Consider the following 20,837-nt stretch of genomic DNA (forward strand, 5'->3'; position numbering starts at 1 on the left):
AGGACAAATCTGGGTTAAAGATAAATCCCTGAGTTATTAACATATAGATACTAAGTCTGAGTGAGATCACTTAGGGAGCAGAAATGTTGAAAAGAAGTACAGAGACTGAACCTAGGAATATTCCAAAGGGGTTTGGGAAGATAAGGAGGACCAGCAAGGTGACCTAATAAGGAAGAACAGTACAGTGTTGCTCTCTTACTTAGCAATGTATCTTGGAGCTCTCTCCATTGTTAACATATATAGATTTACTAAATTTGTTTAATACAGGACAAAGTATTCCTTGGAATGGATGTACCATATTCTATTTTGCTTCTGCTATATTGATGGTATTTTTTTTCTAATTTTCTCCTCTAACTATAATTTTTATCTAGTTCCATAGTCTATCTGGATTATTTTTGTTTATTTGCAAAATGGTTTTATTTTTATATTTTTCTGAATGCTATTTATTGAATAATCCATGCTTTCACACATTGATAGGAAATAACACCTTTCTCAAATAGTGCATTTTTAGGTTCTCTTCTTTTCCCTTAATCTGTTGGTTCCTGTGATAATACTATACTGTTAAAATTACTGTAGTTTATTTGAACCTTTGAAATCCAGTAGAGCAAGTTCCCCAAAGTTCTTATTTTTCAGAATTTTCTTAGCTAACCTCATTCATTTTTCTTTTATATGAGTTTTACTTATTTATTTACTTTAAAAAGAGTGACCATTTTACTTCATTGGTCTGTGTAAGACATACAGATGAAATTTTATATTTTTTAGAGACCAGATATAGGGTTACTGAGTGAGTTTCCCCAAAGAAGACATTTCAGTCACAAAGGGCTCGCTAACTGCAGCTCATTTATTGTCTGGGCTCAGCAATGGAAGCCAGGATATTCAGTGCACGTATGGTGAACAATGCCAGATAGGAAAGTCGAACAATAAGGCTTTTGTTTCGTATTTTGCTAGAGTTCTTTCTAATATTTCCAGTGTAGATGTGAAAAGGGTAGACCATCTTTTAGAGAAGGAGATAGTTAATATTTAAAAATCTTATTTAATATTAACAATTAGGAAGCATTTTAAAATTTGATGATGAAATATTTTATTTATCCAGAGATCTTGGCAAGAGGAAAATTGAAATGTTGATCACATCAACAATTTAATAAGGCTTAGGTAGAAAAGTTTACTTGAGTCTTCATTTGGGATTAAAGTATATGTGGTTTACAGTGCAAATTCATAGAAAAGTTGCAAAATGTTTTATGCTTAAAAAGAGTGATTTTTAAATTATCTCATTTTCTTTATAATGTATAGATCAAAATAAACATTGCTGACCAGATTTAAAGTAAAAGCTGATTTTTTTTTTTTTTTTTTTTTGCGGTACGCGGGCCTCCCACTGCCGTGGCCTCTCTGGTTGCGGAGCACAGGCTCCGGACGTGCAGGCCCAGCGGACATGGTTCACGGGCCCAGCCACTCCGCGGCATGTGGGATCTTCCCGGACCGGGGCACGAACCCGTGTCCCCTGCATCGGCAGGCGGACTCTCAACCACTGCGCCACCAGGGAAGCCCTAAAAGCTGATTTTGATAATTTGTGTGTCAAATGAGTCAGATTGTTAAAGTCCATTAAAAAAGAAAAAAAGCCTGTTGGGATTTTTATTGACATGCATTGAACTTAAAGATCATTATGGGAATAAATTATGTCTTTGATATTTTTTTCTCTTTGTAACATAAATTATCTTTTCATTTATTTGGTTGTTGTTTCAGATATTTGTGTTAATCTTGCCCAGTTTTAGTTTGGTTTATTCCTAAGGATTTTGTTGGGGTTTTTTTCTTCATATAAGAAATATTTATTGGGTGCCTGACACATGCTAGTCACTATTCTAGGGACCAGGGGTACAAGATTGATCAAAACCAAGTCCCTGCCCTCATTAAGTTTATACTCTGATAGAAGGCATCAGGGAATAGAAAAACAAATAAATAGATACATAATGTCAGGTTATAAACAGGAGAAAAACTAAACAGGGAGAGGAGGGTCAGATATGTGAAGAGTAAAGCAAAATCTCTCAAAAATCACTTTATAGGGCTTCCCTGGTGGCGCAGTGGTTGAGAGTCCGCCTGCCGATGCAGGGGACATGGGTTCGTGCCCCGGTCTGGGAAGATACCACATGCCGTGGAGCAGCTGGGCCCGTGAGCCATGGCCACTGAGCCTGCGCGTCCGGAGCCTGTGCTCCACAACGGGAGAGGCCACAGCAGTGAGAGGCCCGCGTACCGCAAAAAAAAAAAAAAAAAAATCACTTTATATATTTTTTCCCTATCTTTTTTTCCTATCTTTCAATAATAGTCATTGTGGTTTTAAATAAGATAGTCTAAAACCCTCTATATACAAAGGTATAATGTAAGTTGAGATTATTAATTTAGGTGACAAAAATTTGTCTCTAACAGCATAATACCTGTTTATTTTTCCTAGATAAAATTATATGTCAGATTTCATTTAGGTCTAAAGAAAATTTAAAAGTGTGTATTTTCAAAGTAGAGTGAGGACATGTAGATAATCTTGTTTCATCTGTGTAATTCTGTTGATTCAGTTCAACAAAGTTCTGTAGTAGGCAGCAGAGGATGTATGATAAGTGAGATACTCTCTTTCCCCTTAGGGAGCTCATGATGTAGTGAGGAATTCACAAGCAATTACGTAGAACTTTCTTGCTTGTCTGAGAGTGATATATTCGTGACCTATAGATTTTAATCAACTACAGATATGAATTATTGAAAAGATGAATGAAAGAAGTAATGAGTGATGGATGTATAAACCAAATGCTATTAAGACTAGAAGAGAGAGTAATTTTTCATAACTAAGGGATAAAGGAAAGCTTTCTAAAAAAGGTGACATTTGGTCTTCATTTAGAAAGATGAACAAAGAAATTAGGGCCAGATTATGAGAGTCATGAATGCTATACTGAGGTCTCAGAATATTATTCAGTGGAAAGCAAAATATACTTTGTTCCATAAAAATATTTTTGAGTGTTTAATGCAAAAGAGTTGCATACATTCATTTACATTTCTGAAAAGTAGTAATTTTTCGCATAATAGAAGATAGACTGGCATGGAGCTAGATCAGGACAGGGAGACTGGTTAGGGAGTAGTTATAAGAGTCCAAAGCAAGGATACTTTAGATAAGAACAGTAGGAGGAGACAACAATTTACCAGGCCTTTTCAGAGATAAAACCAACTAACATGGTAACCAATGGTAGGGAAATGTGGTAGGGTCAGGGTAAGGGTGGCGGTGAAGGCTAAAGATGATGGCAGGGTTTTAGGTTGGTTGACTATATAATGATATATCATTATGGGTGAAGATCAGATTTGTGGGCTTAGGAAATGAGTTTATTTTTGCATATTTTTCATTTTAGAAATGTTCAGCAAATAGTTTAAAATTCTTACATCAAAATCCAGAAAGAAGTTCAGACTGAAATAATGTGGGAATTAAATTTAAAGGAGTAGATGTAATTGCCCAGAAACTGGAGTGAGGTATCTACAAGCCAAGGATTGCCAGCAACCACCAGAAGCTAAGAAGAGGCAAGCAGAGATTCTTTCCTAGAGCATTTGGAGTGAGCATGATCCAACTGATACCTTGATTTCAGACCTCTAGCCTCCAGAACCGTGAGAGAATACATTTCTGTTGTTTTCAGCTACCCAATGTGTGGCCATTTGTTATGGCAGCCCTCTGAATGTATTACAGGGATCATGAGTACGTATTGAGATATGGACAAGATTGTCTAGGGAAAGAGTATAGATAGGGCAAGAGTTCAGACTAATTTTAGGCAATTTAGATAGACTTAACTATGCCCAAATTTTACTTTAAAAAGCTGTAAGACCAGGCAAATGTGATACTTGGTTACCATACAAAATTTTTAGTACCCATTACATTCTACCTAGCCGCTTCATACTTTTGTTTACCAGATGAAGGCATGTGAGTTTATGAGCCTTTATTCAAAGAAGTATAAAAGGGGCTTGGGGAATGAGAGGATTAAGCCTTAAGAACATTTAATAGACAGAAAATAATGAGCTATCAAGGGGCTATGAAGAGCATTAGGCCACAAATAAGAGAGAATGATACCATGGAAGCCAGATGAAGAGAATGTTTTAAGGAGGGAGTATCAGAAGCTCTCGAAAATCTACAGTAAGAAAAATACCCATTGGGTTTGGTCTCAGATGCTGGTGATGATGGAAACAAGAGCTGTTTGAGTGGCCTTTGTAGATCTTTTCAGAAAGATACTGTTACTCTTAATATAGAGGAAGGACAAGAAGGCAAAAAGAAAGGGAAAAAGAATTTTTTAGCAGGTATTACATTTACCCAGTCAAGAGCTAATGAAGATTGAAAACGAAAAGGAGATATAATTAAGAGGATGCGTATATAAGAACTTGGAGATTAAAGGAGAGAAGAATAAAAGGTTGTTCTAAAATTCAAACTTGTTTAATTAAGTGGATAATATTATTAACACAAGAAGGAAGAACTAGTAGAACATCTACATTTACAAGAGTAATGTATTTCTAAAGCCAGCAAAGACTAAGAAACTGGGCATATATGCAGAGAAAACCATAATTCAAAAAGGCACATGCACCCCAATGTTCATTGCAGCAGTATTTACAGTAGCCAGGTTATGGAAGCAATTTAAATGCCCATCGACAGACAAATGGATAAAGAAGATGTGGTACATATATGCAATGGAATATTACTCAGCCATAAAAAGGAATGAAATTGGGTCATTTGTAGAGATGTGAGTGGACCTAGAGACTGTCATACAGAGTGAAGTAAGTCAGAAAGAGAAAAACAAATATCGTATATTAACGCATGTATGTGGAATCTAGAAAAATGGTACAGATGAACCCATTTTCAAGGCAGAAATAGAGACATAGATGTAGAGAATAAACGAATGGACATCAAGTGGGGAATGCCGGGCAGGAGGGTGGTGGGATGAATTGGGAGATTGGGATTGACATATATACACTAATATGTACAAAACAGATAACCAATAAAAACAAGTAATATCTCATGTAAAAAAAAAAAAGACTAAGAAATGAAATAGAAGAAAAAAACAAGAGGCTTCATCTACTCCAAAATTATCATTTAAAGATAGCATGAAAGTGCTCGTAAAGGAAAGCAACTTGATTCACTGATAAGGAAGTTTAATGCCCAGTTTAACTAGATTTGAATATAAGTATATGAACACAGTTAAATAGGAGACCGAGACTTAACAATAGAAATGGTGAACACAGTGACTTTGATACAGGATGTAGAAGGGAGCCTCATTCTTCACTGCAGTCAGAATGAAGCTGGTGAAATAGATTCTAAAGATTATATTGAATCAGTATATGAAAGGCTTTGTTTGAGGGTGTCTCTCTGTATCAGTTTTTTGCACTTGTTCTCTTACAAATTGAACAGCTGTGAGGCTACTGTGACCTCAGTCAAAGAGGAAACTGTGATGCAGACTCAGAAAACTTCAAGGTGATTACACAATCATTGGGTTGTCCAGAGGAGTGAGTCTTTAATGTGGTTTCACATAGCCCTGAGCCAAGGCTGGCAATTGCTGTAAACTGCCCTAGGACCTTAAAGTTCATGGGTGTTTTGGATAGAGATTTGGGGAACCATGTGCATGGAGTAAGACTGCCCTTCAGCTGTCTTTCACACTGTTATGTAGGGTTGAAGGGAGAACTTTCTTACACACAGGTTAAGGGCACCCTTCTGTAGGCCTTCACTGTGGTGGCAAAGAGAAGTCTTATGAGCCCTAAGGAAGACAGTAACCCTCCTCCCTACCTCGTCACCTTCATCAACACAAGTTAGGGAACATGCTTGCCATCTTTCAGCCTCCATTTCTCCAGTGACAGCCCTGTGTGCTCAGTGTGTGACTGCTCCCCTGCTGGCTTCCATGCTATATCATCTGAAATCAAGAGGAATGCCAGGAGTCCTGTGTATCCGTGTCTGCATCTTCCCTTTATCAACTGTCAAGGCCAGAACTCTGTATTCCCCTGAAAAATTCCTTCCTCCGCCCCTACCACAACACTCACAGCTTCACCACTATCTCTCTAGGGATGGTAAAGACCAAATCCCATCGTGCCTTTGATCCCCATTCATGTCAGCCCTCACCAGAAACCCTGGCCTCACGATTCATTCCTGATTTCTGGGATTCTCATCAAATGTATCTCTATATGTCCTTTGTTCTGACTAGTCTTCTACCTCTCCTCAATTCCAAAATTTTCTGGAATTTGGTCATTCATTACTAAAAGTGTCTTTATCTGCAGCCTATTCTCTGAAAATTCCTTTACTGTCTAATCAAAACTTAGCTCTTTGCTGAGGAAGCATACTTCCCATCCTCATCGAGCAGTGCATTTTTCTGTCTCAGTTCCCTTGTATGAGGTAATTAGCCTCTCGATTGCTACTTCAAGACTGTATGCATCATCTAATGCTGTTTCAGAAATCACCACAAAACTGAATGGCTTAGAGACAGAATAAATTTTATTATCTCTTACAGTTTCTATAGGTCAACAATTTGAGAGTAACTTTGACATGGATTTCTTAGATTTTTTTTTTCCTGGAAATAATATACCCCTTCCATTGTAATATATTTTCCAGAAATACTCTTCCCATTTCAATCTAATGATAAGTTATAATTTTTCTCAGTCAGTTTTTTTAGATTATTATTGGCAGAGGAAATTTCTACCTGTTTTCAGACAAGTAGACCTGCTTTTTTCCTGGCAACATAAGGTGAATTGCAGAGCAATGATGGCGCACTAATTATACTTTTCATTACAAATGCATTGCTTGTTTCTTAAGTGGGATTCTTTTCATGTTCTGTAGTAAGTTGACTTTCATTTCTTCTTTTCCCCTAGTAGAAATTTATTTTGTAGGTATTTGGTTGGGATATTATAAGTTGAGAAATTGCTGGCTAATCATTTTAAATGGTAAAATGTTCTGGTATTATGTTTTTGGAGATTAACTGTATCCTGTTGGAAGCACTTTGTTTGTTTGTTTTTCATTGTCTTCCCCTAATATTTACATGGCTTGCTTCCTCGTTTAAATCTCTGCTCAAATATCACATCCTCAAAGAAGACTTCTGTATTAATTAGGGCAGAAGTATTCAACTAGTGTGCTGTGGATGCTATATGGGAGTTCCCGGGATACTGCTTCCTTCATCCCATAGGTTTTGCCTCAACACAGTTATCTGTTTATTCCACTGTGATGTACAAAATTTGCCATATTCCCAGAGGGCTGAGCTACAAAAAAAGTTTGGGAAGCATTAAGATAAAGATTTAGGTGCAAAATGGGTTCAAACCCAAAGTAACAGTGACTTCAACAAGACAGATGGATATTTCTGTTTCAGTCCAGAGGTAGACAGAGTTAGTAAGGGAGCTCTGCACCAAAAAGCCTTCCAAGAACCCAGAGTCCTTCTATTTTGTTGCTCCACCATCTGCTTGCCAACATGAACACATTCGAGGGATGAAGTAGAGTGGAAAGTGTGGGGGAAAGATCATGCCCCCCCCCCACTCCTCTTTGAGCATTTGCACACATCATTTCTGCCCTCATCCAGTTAGCCAAAACTTACCCTCTAGCTATCCTAGTGACTGCATGGGAGTCTGGGAATTGCAGTCTTTAACCCGAGCAGCTGAATAGCCAGGTAAAAATTGAGTGCTGTTACTACAAGGAAGAAGGAGAGAACAGATGGGGGAAGGGAAAGAACTAGCTGTTTTATTGGTTAGCACTTTTCCTAACACTCTCAATAAAAGACCACAACCCCATTTCTCTAGCCCCTTACCCTTTACAGTAAAGTTTAGATATTTCTTTCTTCAGTTGTAAGAAAAAAATTGAAGTACTTAGAGTAACCCTTTGATTTAGCAATAATCATGTTTCAGTTAAATCATAAAGCCTTCAGTAAAACTCAAACTGCTGTTTCAAGGCATCTTGGAAATTGACAGAGAAGTAGTCCAGGGTCCCTAGTTACTGGATAGGCTTCAAGGGCTCCATGATTCCTGGGCACTTGTAAAGTGAAATTGTTTATATAGCCTGGTGGTTAAGAGCATGGCCCCTGGTGTCAGACTGCCTGGGTTTAAATTCCAACTCTGCCATGTGCTAGATTTGCAACTTAGGCAGTTTTCTTAACCTCCCTGTGCTCACTTTCTCTATCTGAAACATGAGAATAATAGTATACCTATTTCACAGAATTGCTGTGGGGACTAGTTAATACATTTAACGCTCTTAGCATTTAAAGCTAGTTATTACATTTAAAGCACTTACAATAGTGCCTAACAATATTAAGTGCTGTATAAATACTAGCATTATTATTATTTATATTCCTAGGGCAGGGTCAGTATCTTCCATCTGAGTATCAATAACGTCTATTGTAAATCTTACTTTAATACCTGAAAGAAATCACTATCACAGGCTTATGATCTGCATGAAATTTAAATTTTCTCTATTTTAATAAAAAATCATTTGACCTTTCATAACACAGAAGTTTATTTAGTGGAATCTACCTCAACAGTATTTTCTTTTAAAGCATTTTCTTGTTTTCTAGTTCCTGTTTTACTTAACCTAATAGAAAATTTATATTCATCTCAGTTTTCTTTTAATTGCCACAGTTTTGATAGGCTTAAGCTTTTCTAGACTTTAATTTAAAATAGAAATTTTTTTTTTTTCCTTTTGAGAAACCCTGTGCAGTTAATAGTTGTACATAAGGGGCTTACACATCTGCAAGTTGCACGTGTAACTCTGTTAGTGAGTTGGGCAGCAGATACCTGTGATTAAGCAGAAAATGTTGATTTTTTTGTTGTTACTCGAACCATAAATGCAGTTGAGCCAACTGAATCACAGTTGAAAATCTTACAGCCTGTCAAGGGAGTGAAAAAATCAGAGCCTATACAGCTGTTCATTTTCTGGAAAGTGAACATCGTGGCTGGAAAAAAAATTGGTGCTTCAACATTGTTAGGAATGAATTAATATTGTTCTATAATAAATTGCCAAATGTCACATTTAATAAACCATTTTATTAGAAAGTCGGGTCAGCAGTAAATGCCCAGTATCTCATTACTTATCTTCTGTAGTTACACTGAACATGCAAAGTATTTCCATTTTAAATTGCTTTTGCTAAATATTTGAGAAATAATTTTGGCAAATTGGTTGGTATCAGACCTGGAGCTTAAATACAAAACAGCTGTTGTTGAGAAAATACCATTTTCATAACATTAATATGCTTTTAATTAACATACTGGAATGAACTGTTAAACATTACCACTTACATGTTTAACTACTGTTTGACTTTCAAATGACTGATTTGCTTTCTCAATAGATTATTTACTTTAACTAAAAGAGGAAGAATTTTATTTAAATAATCCGTATTTTTATTCCGTCTGCAGAATGTACCCAAGAAAAGTGGGGATTTCCAATGTGCCACTATTTAAAGGAAGAGAGATGGTGCTGTGGCCGGAATGCCAGAATGTCAGCATGTTTGGTATGACTGTTTTTTTTCCTGGACTTAGAGTTTTATCCAGATGTTGCAGAATTATATTTATTTATTTTTGGCTTCATTAAATGCCAAATTTTGCAGAGTGTCATAATTAATGTTTTTGTGCATTGCAAATTATGAGGAAGAAAATGACTTACCTTTCCAACATTACTCTGCATGCAGTGTGATAACAGTTTATAATTATACTATAATTCTACATTATAGTACTTAATTTCTTAATATAATTACTTTAATTATCATATAAAATGTACCAACAACCAAGTCTTAAACACAGAATTACTGTAGTGCTTTATCCACAGCTCTGTGGTATGTTTGTGTTTGTTTGTAGCAGATCATTTGGCCTCCTAATTTTTTATAAAATGGGAAAAATATTATTAAGCTACCTGGGATATGAAGTAACTATCTAGTTAAGTGAAATCTTTATTTAGCTCGTGTCCTTAGACCTAGAACACTTTAGCCACAGTCTTCTCTGTTTGTGGTGTTATGTTGGTTTAAAAAGGAACAGATGCCAGTTAAATGGTATAAGTGGACTTTGTCATCATAAATTTAAAATACAGCTTTTAAAATAATGTGTTTAATGCCCAATCCCAAGATAAATTAACTATTTTGTAGTCATTATCTCAATATTTTTTATATTGCCAGTAACACAGCAATATAAAAAAGTGTTCTAGTGTTCTGGGTCACATATCTGAGAAGTAACTTCGAAATCTTATTTATGCTCAAATAATGATTTCCTTTTGTGAGTCCTCTTAAAATACTTTTCTGGGAATTTGGCTTTCTTTCATTATATTTGTAAATGATACTCATTTAGGGTCTTGTTAGAATGGGAGGTCATTCTTGGAATGACTTGGTTCCCAGAATGCTGGCAGCTTATACCCTCTAGGCAAGAAACTGAAATAGTCTTTTATAGGGAATCTGATTAGCCTAAGAGAAAAGACTAAAGGTATTGGCATTAGGGATTTCACAATGAAATAGGACCTTTGTGGTGAGATCCACAATTAAAAGTCCTCACTCATAAGCACAGTGCTTCTAATCAAGTTTATGATTACCACATTTTAATTATCAAAAAGCCAAGAATCACTAGTTGTCTAAGAAAGTCTAACATGAAAGAAAAGAGATCAGATAAACAAATAGAAGAGTAGCAACTTGGAGGAAATGGATACTATCCAAAGTAAAATAAAATAACTATTAGTATCCCTTAGAAAATAAAATGATATAATATATCCACAAAATAAAAATGTTTGCTATAAAAATAAACATTCAACAAACCAAAAAGAAGAGTTTTTGAAAAATAAATTCCAGAATGTAGAATTTGTCAACCGTGCCACACTTAAGAACTTTGCCTGACCAATGTCAGCTTCTCATGGAATGCCCCTCTCCTAAACTCTATCCCTGTCTTTGCTCACCTTGACTTCTTTTTTTGATGCTAATCTAGGAAAGTCTAAGGAACATATTTCTTTTGGTGCATCTTGTTTTATTGCCTTTTGCTCCATAACTGACCTTTTCTACAAATATTCAAAACTTAAGGGGTTGAGAGAGAGACACACAGAGAGAGAGAGAGAGAGAGAGAAGTATACCTTTCTGGTGACACTTTCAGATAAATTGTTAAGGGTACTAACCAGAGGGGAAAATTTAATTACATTAGTGCAATCTTGTCAGCATACTTTTAGCCTGATAAAACTGTAAAATATTTTAGATTAGTATGAAACGAACACTTGGTATATTTATTGGCCAAGAAAAATTATTAATGTTTGTAAGAAACTGCTTATCACCTACCTGATTATCTTTTATTATGTAATCAGAATTTATCATTGGTATTTCTAAAACAAACACATCAGCAACACATACCAAAAGTAGTCCTGAGTTATATGAGATTTTTATTGATGCCAAATCATTTATTATTAAAAACTTTTGTATCTTTATTATTGATAGTTCGGCCTTTTAGCAAAGCAAGTAACACAAAAATTTAATCTGAAATGAACACAACCAGTACTGTAAATGAAAACTCAGTGTTTTCTTCAATAACATACTTGTTCTGGGCCTGTTGCTACTTAATTTAATACAAAAATTATATAGTAACTATCTTCTGTATTCATAGCACTCTGGTTCTTGATGTTCATGAAGGTATCCTTGAAGTCAATGGAAAAATTACATTTTTTTTTCTTCAAAAAATTTCTTTAAAGCAAGCTTTTATACCATGAACTCATTTTCCCACTAACTCTTCATGGTGTGAGGGCATGAGAAGTAAACCGGGGTTCAGAAAACAAGTTTTTAGTTCCTATTCACCTGCTAACTAGCTGTGCAGCTTGTGTCAAGACCCTGCCATTGTCAGTGACCTCGTGCATCTGAGAAAATTGCACTTGGGATAATCTGCACATTTTCTTTCAGTTTTAAAAGTACACGATTCAGCTGTATCTAAAAAGTATTATTTATAAAGACATAGCCATCTGAAGCAAATATGAGTACTTTAAATGTGAGTAGGAAGTATATGCACTGTTACATTTTACTGTTTTTCTTTATGTTTGAAATATTTTCTAAGGAAAACTTTAAAAATAAAATTTTAGCTAAAATGTTATATCTAATTTAGTTATAAAACAACGTAAGTGTAGAAATGCATGTCTAAAAAATTGAAAGTTTCAGAAGGCCCTATTCCATTTTTAAATTATAACAAATCCTTTCATGTATGTTAGATTATGAGTATTTATGAGAAATATTGGGAAAATTTTATAAAATATTGGGAAAACTTTATAAAATTTTATAAATATTGGGAAAATTTTATAATTTTTTTTATAAAAGTGTTTTGAATTTTAAATAAATATCAGTGTAAAAGCAGCTACCTATAAAATTGCAAAAATATGTATTACTTTCTCTTACGGTGACTTGATCATATGTGAATTTGATTTGAATTTGACCATGCAGACCAAAAATATATGTACTTTTCTAAACTAAGATTTCAACTATAATCAGTTCAATATAATCTTGTTTAATAAAAGATGAAATTATACGTTTATAAAAAATTGGAAGAAAGTAAGTTAAAAAGTAGTATGTATATAAATATGTTTATGTATGTCTATAAATAATAATAGTTTTGGATTTATTTGATTGTTTTAGCTGCAATAAAAGTGAGCCAAGAATATGTCATTTTCTTTCTTTCCTGTTTTCTAATTCCTTCTAAAATTCAAGGAGTGTATACAGTTGGGGTGTGTATGTGTTTGTGTGCATGACACACATCCATATATCAGCCCTAAATTATACAAGTGTACCAGTTAACATTCCTTAATGTTATTAACACTTTTAAGTGTATAAACTTATATGTTATCATTTAATTAATCTTTTTAAATGTCACTTTTACAAGCCCTTATACAGTGTGTTTATAAGTCTTATAAGACAAGACTAAATATATCAGCTGTCTTTGTCTTATTTTTTTCTCCTTAAAGGCACTGGAGCGCGTTGCAGTCGGCCAAGGGGTAAGTGAGCGTTTTTACTCTAATCCAACTGATGAATGTGATAGTTTTTCTCAAAGTACTCTTCATACTTGACCTGCTGATGAACCTAAAACCTGATGGATTTTTATAAGTATCACCTGTTCTTGTCACCTATTCATATTCAAACTTATACATGTTCTGTAAGTTTACTTTAAAAGAGAATTTACTTTAAAAGAGAATTCTCAGGAAAAGTAAATTGAACTTTTAGGAAAACTTCCACATTATACTCTTGTACTAATGTCTCATTTATTCATACTATATTAAACAGTCTATAAATATTTCTAAAGAATGTTATTACTGACTGTCAGGCTTTTATGGGCTTAGTTCAAGCAAAGATAAACAAGGTATAGCATTCAATTTATTTTTTAACTATAGTCCAAACCACACATTTTAGTTGGTTGTTTTTTAACTTTCTTCTTTATTGACTTCATTAGTCATTAGTTGCAAAAACCAAATGGGTTTTTACATATAAACAGATGTTAAGTGTATCCTTCACATATTCATGTAATTGCCTTTTCCTCTACCTTAAGATTTATGAAACATATTAGGAATTTTAAAGTATTTTTTTAAGAGTTCCTTTTAAATTTTTCACAAAAGTTTTCTTATTGCCCTAAATTTTAGAAATTTCTCTTTTGCTTATTTTCAGGGAGGATTAATATGTCAATTTGAATTTTTAAAAATAATAGTAGCATAATAGTAGCAACAAGTATCATTTACTGAGTGCTTTCTCTGGGCCAGACACAATGCTAAGAATTTTGTGTGGTTTTTTTTTTTACTCATTATACCTATCTGAAAATTGATAAAAACTGATTTTTTAAAGGCATTTGAGCATATTGTTTAAGTGTGTAAGCTTTAGTCTCAGACTGCTGGTTTGCATCAGCAGTCTGCTGGTCTTCATCAGTTACTGGCTTAGTGATCAGAGACACATCATGATTTCTCCATAGCTTAATTTATCTGTAAAATAAAAAAATAATAATAAAAAAATAAGAGTAACAATAATACCTTCCTCATAGAGTTTTTGTTAGGATTAAATGAGTGAAAGATGTAAAATGCTTAAAACCATGTCTATCACATAGTAAGTGTTCAATAAATATCAACTGTTGTTACTGTTACAGGTGGTTAATAATTATGATCATGAAAAGAATACCTAAGTTTAACACAGAGCTTACCAAAGTACTGTTCAAAGTTTTCTTCATCAATTTCTTCATCAATTCTTCATCAATTCTTCATCAATTAAAGTGCTGCATACATGGCCTGTGAGATCGGGACTATTATCCCATGATACACATGAGGAAACTGTTAAGTAGTGAACACTGAGATTTGAGTCTCTTGACTCTGGAGCCCTAGCTCTTAACTACAGTACAGATCAAAATAGTGGTTCCTTTGGGGTCTGGAAGAGGAAAGAGCCTTAATCATAATAGTGCCCCAACGCACTTGTGCTCTGTTTTTCAATTTCCCAAGGGCTTGTTCATGTTTACAGTCAAGCTTATGAGTTGGGTAGTCCCCAGACTTACATGAGAACATGATATACAGCAGAAGTTTAGTAGTGCATTCTAGCTCAGTTAATTGCAGTGTTCTTTTAGCTTAGTGCCCTTTCCACTAGACCTGTAAAATGCATGTCTAATATATATATACACACAGACACACACACACACACACATATATATATATATATATATATACACACACACACTTTAAGGGTGTACTCTTTCTGCTCCCTCCCATTTTAAAATGCATTAAACTGTTAAGTTGATTTATCACTTGTGAAGAAAAGAAAGTAAACTCTGAGCCACATCTAGCTTATTCCTGGAGTAGTCAGGCACAGGCTGCTTGGGAGATGTTGACTTCCTTCCCACTTACCCCCATCTGTATTTATCAGGATGGATAGTCCTAGTTATTCCAGGAATGCACATTCGAAGGCACTTCATAACTCTCCTTTCTCTTAAGAAACAGCTGTAAAGCTCTTATTTACTCAGGGTAACTTGGGAAATGATGATTTTATTCTATCCTGTTTGTGTTCCTCTGTGCATTCCATTTTTGTATGTTCTCTTGCTTAAAATACATTTCTTGGTCTTTTTTGGTGGCCTTTCTACAGTCAGTTTTTTGTTTTTTTGTTTTTTGTTTTTTGCGGTACACGGGCCTCTCACCGTTGTGGCCTCTCCCGTTGCGGAGCACAGGCTCCGGACGCGCAGGCTCAGCGGCCATGGCTCACAGGCCCAGCCACTCCGCGGCATGTGGGATCTTCCTGGACCGGGGCATGAACCCGTGTCCCCTGCATCGGCAGGCGGACTCTCAACCACTGCGCCACCAGGGAAGCCCTACAATCAGTTTATAATAACAATATAAATATACATTTATTTCTAAATTATTTGGATACCATTTTACATAATTTTTCTAAAAGGCATGGGAAAGGAGAGCTTTATTTTTAAGAGTTTCTTTGCTTTCCTAAATGAAAGTATATGATAAAAAAATGAATGACACCCTATCCCTGCCAAAGTGTCAGAGAGGCAAAATAGCATCATGACTTGGTACTACTGGGACATCAGAGCTAGGCTTCTTCAGTTCAAATAACAGCTTGACTATTTTTAGGAGTTTCATATAAAATTTACATAAAAATGAAATTCCTCACAGGGAGATCAGCTCAGTGCTTTGTGATGGGGGTGGGATAGGGAGGGTGGGAGGGAGGGAGACGCAAGAGGGAAGAGATATGGGGACATATGTATATGTATAACTGATTCACTTTGTTATAAAGCAGAAACTAAGACACCATTGTAAAGCAATTATATTCCAATAAAGATATTAAAAATAAATAAAAATCCTACCTATTATAGCTAATCAACTAAAAAGTTAAGAACTTTGTCAGTCATTTATAATACTAATATTTCACTTCATGTAATAGTTTATTTCCCAAAATGCCTTGAATTTCAGTAGAACAGTATAAGAGTAGGTGTTAATATATGAAAAGGGATTTCAGCATTTTTGTGAGAGAACTGAAAGGATTTGGGGAAAGTGGGGAGCAGATGATAGAGATTTGGGGTACTGAAGAAAAAAATTACTCAAGATGAAAAAACATCAAATGGAAAATATATCTAGAGAGAGGAAATTCTTAATGAAATGTTTGGAGAAATCTTCAAGAAAGGAAAGTTTAGAAATCAGATTTTGTCTCAAGAAGTTGTATTTGGAAAGAGATTTTTCATAAGGAGTGTGCCTTTTGAAGGTTATAAAGTTCAGTGTGAGCACTCAAGTATGTATTTGTGTCTGCTTTCATTGAGTTATTTTAGGAGTTGAGTTGGGGACTGTGGTATCCCTAACACCGTTTCCTACTGTAATCACCCTCCTCACTGTTGTGAACATCCAGAGAGGATATAACTTGTGTTGTTCAAAGTGCTCTGTCAAGACCCTACAAGTCAGACATTCTCCAGTGACTTAAGAAGGCAATGCCGTTGGGTGAAGACCCAGGAAATAATTGTTGACCCTCGACTCCCAACTTGTGGTTTTTTGTAGTCTCAGCACCTGGGGCCCATAGTGTAGGAACTTGATGTTAGATGGGGGAAAGGGACAGTAGAGTAGGTTTTCTGCCTGAGCACACAGGCAAAGTTTTATTTTCTGTTAAACTCCACCTGAATCCAGATGTGTTCTCATTGAAAACAAATGGAGATAACAATTTGGGGCTCAGAAGGAGAATAGAAGTTACAAAAGGATAACTCAGTGAAGTACACATTCCACTGAACTCTATCTTTAAAACATTACCCATAGTTGGAGAGTTTTTAGTTTTTAACTTACTTGACTTCTCAAAAGCATTCAGTATTGCCAGCCTCCCTCCATATTTGCTCATTTTTCCTTTTTTTTTTCGATAATAACTTTGCATGGAAGCAAGGTGGTTGTTGCTGATATCTCTGTTGGATGGGGATGTGGATGGAGTTTTGGCAACTTTTTGTATTTTCTTAGTTTAAGGGTACCTCTTACATTGCTACAGTGAAGCACTCTTTCTTTTATGTATAGTACTTTTTTACCTTCTACTTTGAAACTCTTATGCGTCATTAGGGACCTTCTCTTCAGCCATTCCTTTTTTCCTACCTCTGCACCTTCACGGACACTTCCTGCCTCTTTTTCCCCAGGAAATGAATTCCTGCTGAGACTTCAGTCTCTGATCTCACGTCCTTTCCAAGGCCCTTCTTTTCAACTCTGTAGTAGCAATGCTGTGATCTTTTAGGCCTCAGACATATTTTAGTATGTCCTTACTTAGGGTAGTACCTTCTCTCTCTGGCTGTGAATCCTTGGTAATATCTCTAATCCACTACCATTAGGAAAGATGCACATTCTTATCTCTTTTGCACACATCCTACATGTCTGCTCTCTTATACAGGACTGACTTGGTTGGTCATGAAGTTTATTTCTACGTTTTTAACTGATAAACACTCCATTTGGGACATTAGCTAATTTTTCTTTGATTATTCCTTTTCTTCCTCATTCACTACTACTTCTTTTATAGTTTCTTCTATTTTCTCAATGAGAACTAGCCTCCAAGTACATTGTAACTTAGAATAGAAAAGTTATAAAATTATCCCCTATGTTTAGCAACAAACTCAGGTTTCTGACATTCACTTATGGTTCTGACTCTCAAGTATTGATTTGATTTCTCTTTTTTATTTGTTTCTTATGCTCATATGTATCTGCATTTTTTTCAGCTGCCTACTGAATCACTCTTCTATCGTGCCGTACTTCAGGATATTATTAAAGATTGTTATGGCATCACCAAATGGTATGATGATTTCATTTCAATAAGAATAACTATCCTGTATTATAAGTGAAGTGACTTTTAGTTTTCAGGTGAATTCATTCAGGGTCATTGTTATTAGTAGAAGAAGCTTTGAATTTGAACGTGATTTCAGTAAGTAACAAAGAACTATGCAGCAACGGTATCTTAGGTTAATCATTATTAAAGTAAGGGTTCTAATGATTCACTTTTGTCCTGAAAGGTTGTTGTGATGGTAAAGAAATATATGTAAAATGTACTTCAGAATTTGAGAAATATTGAAATGTTATATGTAAGTAATTCAGTGAATATAATATTATAATATGAGCAGAGGTTATATTTAAAATATTTCACAACGACTACAGCATAAACACTTAACTAATTAGAACAGATATCAATCTTAAATAGCCAGTGTGGCCATTCATGTCTCTACTGGTAGAATAGTAGCCTTGCATATGTTTTGTTTCTGTTTTCCCCAGATAATGGCTGCCTATACAGAAAGGCAAGGATTAGGAGAATTTTTCATAATATTTGGTTTAACAACTGCCATACTCAAGCATACATCCGCAGTCCCTTCAAGTTTCATGAATGTTTCTTCGTACTAGTTATCGTTTTAGGATTCTGATTGCCATTTCGTTATAATAGGATTATTCTTCAAACTAAAATAGGGTAGTTTTCAAGTTCTCAAAAACAAATCCAAACTTATTAACAGAAATAGAAGCTATTTTCAGATTAGGTATAATTTCTCTAAGAAAAATAGCCTATTTTTTTTACTAAAAGAAATTATGACATACAAATATCTACATATACCATTGATTTTTTTTTTTGGTGGTACGCGGGCCTCTCACTGTTGTGGCCTCTCCCGTTGCGGAGCACAGGTTCCAGATGCACAGGCTCAGCGGCCATGGCTCACGGGCCCATCCGCTCAGCAGCATGTGGGATCTTCCTGGACCGGGGCACGAACCCGTGTCCCCTGCATCGGCCGGCGGACTCTCAACCACTGCGCCATCAGGGAAGCCCAATATACCATTGATTTTAATTGTCATTTCTATGTAGATAACTCCCAAATCTGTGTCCCTATCTCCATTCTCTTTTCCATATATTAATCTTCAAAATGTCTGAAAGTGAATTTCTCATGGTTTCCTGAAAACTGGTTCCTTTCTCTAAACTCACCCCAAGATGCTAACCTTGTTGGAAAAAGTCACAAAATTGTGCAAATTCATGTCTACTCAAATATTGACTGCCTGCCTTCCTTTAAGACCTCAAATCTGTTCATTACTGTGTTTGTTGTTCTCTTGATGACCACTTAAGATCATCTACACCCTTTTCTGAACATTTCTTCTCACTTAAAAATTCAAACCTCTCCAATCCTCCACATTCCTGCCTGCCTTTATTACTCAGTAGATGTTATTTAAAACTTCTTTGATTCCAGATCTTTATTGAGCTTTCAGCCATATTTGATCATGTAATAATTGTTTTCTCCAAACTCTCGTCCTCATTGTCTTCCATTAAGCTGCATTCCTCTAAGTTTCCTTTTCCTACCTTGAACTCTCATCTGTCTTCTGTAAGCATTTTTCTTCTTACTCATCCCCTTGGTATATCCAGAAATTCTCTAGTGTTTTATACTTAGCTGCTGTCTCTTTATATTTCCTCTTTCTCTTAACAGTTACCCTCACAACAAATAACTTAAATCATGTATCCAGCTCCTACGTCTTTTTTGAAGTTCAAATCTCTATTTCTCAATATAGAGCAACAGCTTCTGAACAGCCTCACTTAAGTACCTTAAGCACCTTAAAAATACACCAGATTCAGCCACAGCCAAAAAACAAAGTCAGCTTCCCACCAATTCTGTTCCTCTTTCTTCTGTCTCTTGACTTCTTTTGTCATTTCTGGGGAATTGCATGACCATTATCAAGCTTTAGAAGTCTTAAAATCATATTTGATTCTTTTCTTTTCTCATCATCAAACCACACATTCTAATTAGTTGCCAAGACTTGCACATGTTATATTTTTTAACCCAGTGGTTGTTCATTGTGGGTCAGGCAGCCTATCAGGTTCTGAATGCATAGGATGTGGTGTCCACACAGGAGTCTTACATGTTCTAGTCAGGATGGCATGTGCAGAAACCAAAAAAATGATAGAAACCTGTTTCCAGTAACAGCAGACTAAGTAATTAGGGCTAACCCTCCTTCTGAGAAAAACTAAAAATGCTAGAGATGTGTATATATGCAAGTGTGTGGTGTGTGTGTACAAGTATGTGTGTTTGTGTGTATGCAAGTATGTGTGTAGTTAAATTTGTTATTAATTGGTTTGAGAACATCAGAGACTATCAAGGAAATTAAAAATTACACAGCAAATATCTAGGAGAAGATGGAAACCAAGAGAAATGAAGCCAGCTTTTAGGGCTTCATTTTCCCCCAGATGCCATTTCTTAACTACGGAAAAGGGGAATTCCCTGGCAGTCCAGCGGTTAGGACTCAGCGCTTTCACTGCCCAGGCGCGGGTTCAACCCCTGGCCGGGGAACTAAGATCCCGAAGCCGCGTGGCTCGGCCCAGCCAAATTAAAAAAAAATTAAATTAAACAGCAATAACAACAACAAAAAAGAACGATCAATAGCAGCAATGTTTATGAGAGCAAAAGTCTAGGAATGAAAATTTCATTAATAGGAGAATGGATAAACTGTTGTGGAATACTGTGCCATAGTGAACATGTATGAATTACAACTACATGCATCCAAGTGGATGAATGTTGTGAATCTAAACGCTATAGAAAAATCCGTACATAATTTGGAAACAAGCACAAACGGTATAATTAATTCAGGAATGTAAATATGTGGTAAACAATCAAGAAAAGCATAAGAATGATAAACACAGGCAATATTCAGTGGTATAGTATCCTATGGGAGGGAGGACAACTGAGTGGACAAAGTGATGAGGTGGGGAAGATGAGGGGCACATAGGAATTTCTAGAGACTGTTAATGTTCGATTTCTCAAGTTTGGTGTTGCATATAAGTGTTCATTTTATTGACATTCTTTACACCTTATACATAGTATTTTGTAAATACTTGTTTGTGTTCAACAGCAGTGAAATTATAATCTCATTTCAG

General features: G+C 35.5%; 1 protein-coding gene across 6 annotated transcripts in view; it reads left to right on the plus strand.

The window, feature by feature from the left end:
• The window catches only part of METTL25 (methyltransferase like 25), a 131,593-nt gene that overhangs the window by 55,403 nt on the left and 55,353 nt on the right, over positions 1-20,837 (plus strand). For all 6 annotated transcript variants that reach the window (XR_007470037.1, XR_004477331.2, XM_012537039.3 and 3 more), the window contains exons 6-8: positions 9,379-9,473; positions 12,926-12,955; positions 17,662-17,735. Coding sequence is in view for 4 of the 6 variants with exons in the window: in XM_012537039.3 (XP_012392493.1) it covers positions 9,379-9,473; positions 12,926-12,955; positions 17,662-17,735 (199 nt within the window). In the remaining 2 variants the exon portion in view is untranslated. The remainder of the gene's footprint in view (positions 1-9,378; positions 9,474-12,925; positions 12,956-17,661; positions 17,736-20,837) is intronic.

Source organism: Orcinus orca, chromosome 11 (assembly GCF_937001465.1).
Source record: "Orcinus orca chromosome 11, mOrcOrc1.1, whole genome shotgun sequence".
Classification (NCBI taxonomy): Eukaryota; Metazoa; Chordata; class Mammalia; order Artiodactyla; family Delphinidae; genus Orcinus; species Orcinus orca.